This window comes from Trypanosoma equiperdum (assembly GCF_001457755.1).
Source record: "Trypanosoma equiperdum strain OVI genome assembly, contig: ctg_284, whole genome shotgun sequence".
In the NCBI taxonomy this organism is placed as follows: domain Eukaryota; phylum Euglenozoa; class Kinetoplastea; order Trypanosomatida; family Trypanosomatidae; genus Trypanosoma; species Trypanosoma equiperdum.
The window spans coordinates 805-3,514 of NW_027124181.1; the positions used below are offsets into that span (position 1 = coordinate 805).

At 43.3% G+C, this 2,710-nt stretch overlaps 1 protein-coding gene across 1 annotated transcript in view; it reads left to right on the top strand.

Moving 5' to 3' along the window:
• Nucleotides 1-1,478: 1,478 nt before the first annotated feature.
• TEOVI_000108400 (uncharacterized protein) overlaps nucleotides 1,479-2,710 on the top strand; it is a gene marked incomplete at both ends in the record, with an annotated part of 1,248 nt that continues 16 nt past the window's right edge. Inside the window, one exon of the mRNA XM_067224373.1 lies at nucleotides 1,479-2,710. Coding sequence (XP_067080474.1) covers nucleotides 1,479-2,710 — 1,232 coding nt within the window.

Sequence of the window (2,710 nt, forward strand, 5' to 3'; positions counted from 1 at the left end):
TTATAATAAGAGTGGCGATGAAGGAAAAGTAAGGGCCAAAATACAAGTCCTTGTAACAATGACACTGGAGAAATGGGAATGAGGGAAAAGAAAGAAATAGAACATGAAATATGCGGTTTCAAACGGAGACATGACTATTGGCATCATTATACAAAAAGGTTGATAGAAAATACAATGGGGTAGAGATTGAACCAAGTGTTCCGGCCAATTGGAGCGCATAATTTAGCTGAGGAAGCGATATACGAAAGAAAAAGGAAAAATATAAAATATAAAAACGTAATTTGCAAGAGGCAAGGACACAAAAAATGATTAAAGAGGTGACTGTGCTCCACATTTAACGAAAAATTTGCAGATTCTACCGCAGAGGAGGTGGTTGTGCCATTTGTTTTTTTATATGATGGAAAAGCATAACGCTAAGTGGAAGCAGGAGTAGGAAAAGGTGGAGTAAAGGAAAAATAATGACGAAGCATTCTTCTCATCGGACATATTAATATTGGCTAACACTTGTGGGAAAAAATATGATATTTTAGGAAGAAGATTTTTTAAACTAGAAGTACCAATAGATTACTGTAGTGAAAAAAAAAGTACCAGAGTAAATGCATATAACAGCGCGTGTATGCATGTCCCGATGAACTTTATATGAGGCACAGAAAATTCCACACGATACTTCGCCTCTCCCCTACTGCATCAATGACAAAGCGTTGAAGTAATCCAAGGAAGGTACAATTCATATAAGTATACACAGTGAAGCCGCAGTAGTGGATATTATAAAGAAAATTTAAACGCAAAAGATGGCAGTTGGGATAATAATTCCTGAAAAAATTTAAAGAAAAGACAATAAGTCAAAAGAACACCGCGAAATGTCCAATATAATTTGCCTGGAGAAGCGGTAGCGTTATATCTTCATTGAATATGCATCAAGGCAGAAGGAGTTGAACCGCATTAAATTAACATAGAAACCATGAATATTAAGTGTTATAGATGTAAATATAGGGTGGTATAGATTAAATTTAAAAAGTGGAGATTCAGGACCTTGACTGAGTGGACTGTTTTAGAGGTCAACGAAGGACGACCATGACTCACCGCATAAGCACAGGTTCCTGTAGTGCGACGTAAAGTAAGTTTATCTATACCGACTTGCACTAGAGTTTTAACAAATGATCACAAAACTAAAACAGCAAATCAAACGAAAGCGACTCAGCACGGCCGCAAGACAACATGTTATCGTAAAAAGAAGGCGAGGCACAAAAAGTTAGTAGCATGACAACAACAAGCGAAGCTGTTAGCCAGATTCATGAACTACACCTTTTTGGTATGTTCTCTATTGCGCAGTCAAGCCAACACCGCTAAAAATAAGAATTCATTCAAAAGAAAGTGAGAAGGCCAAACAAGCCAGTAACTCAAGCAGAAAACTACGACAATAAGGAGCCCCAGGAACAGCGGCAGGTTATTCGCAGCGCAACCAAGACGCCGTACAGATGAAGAAGTTCGTTAGGTACTGGTTGCTAGCAATAGCTAATTTAGCGGTCCTAACAGCAGCGGAAAAGGCAAAACCTTGCAACACAAACTGCGGCTGCGCTGCTAGGTTAAGAAGGCGGCTTGCACTACTCAAAAACGACCTCGACGACGCAAAAACAGCAACGCAAAACAACGAACGTGATATGCTGAAACTGATAGTTGCGGCAATAGCAACAGACGACCAAACAAGAGCAAGCATCGCCCCAGTACTGGCAGCTGCCGGCAAAATAGTCCAGAACTGCAAAGACCGCCTGACAGATGCAGATGCTAAATACGCCCAAGCACTAGCGCGCACAGAGCAGCTGGCAACCATCTACAGTGTCCAGAGCAGGCTGCAGTCAAGCGACCGGCAATTGCAGATAAATCTGGCCAATAACGCAAGGCTAACAGGCACAAACTACGCACTGGCCCACACACTAGCAGCTCTAGGCGCCGACAACTGCAAGAACACGACAGAAGACGACTCAGACAAAGGAACCATAACGGAAACAGGAGACGACGCCGAGAGCGCGCCAAACAAGCTAATCAACCACGTCAATTTACTCGGGAAATGCAGGGGCGACGGCACCGACACCAACAGCTGCCACGGAACTGCCCTAACCAACGACGGCAAAATCCACGTGAAACTCGAATATGCCGCAGACAGCAAACAAGCGGGGGACTGGCCAGACATGAATGCAGCGCACGCCCCGGTAGGGACCCAGGCGTTCGACCTAATAGGCGACAAAGCCAGCGAAACCCATTACGACCTGAAGGAACTGGCCAAGATACTCGCAAACATGGAATGCAAACAGAGCATACGCTCTTATAGCACAATAACATCACAACAACTATACAAATTGCTGCTAACCAAAACCACGCCAGGAAAGGAAGATGCCGAAAGCGGCGACGAGCTAACAGGACAGGAGCTAAAAACAGTGACAGCTACCAGATATGGTGACGATGGCAAAAACTTTAAGGCCAATCTATGGGACACAATAGACAATAACCCAGCATACCTCGGCAAGCAAAAAACAGAAGACACAACACAAGTAAAAAAACTTGAAACACTGGACAAGATAGGTGAAGCATCAGCCAGGGCACTAGTAAAGCAGCTCAAAAACAAAGCCACCAGCAAAACCGAGAAAACAGCAAAGGAAACAGAAAAGGCAACAGAAGATAAGAAAGGCGGGGATAATACTGCTAAACCTGT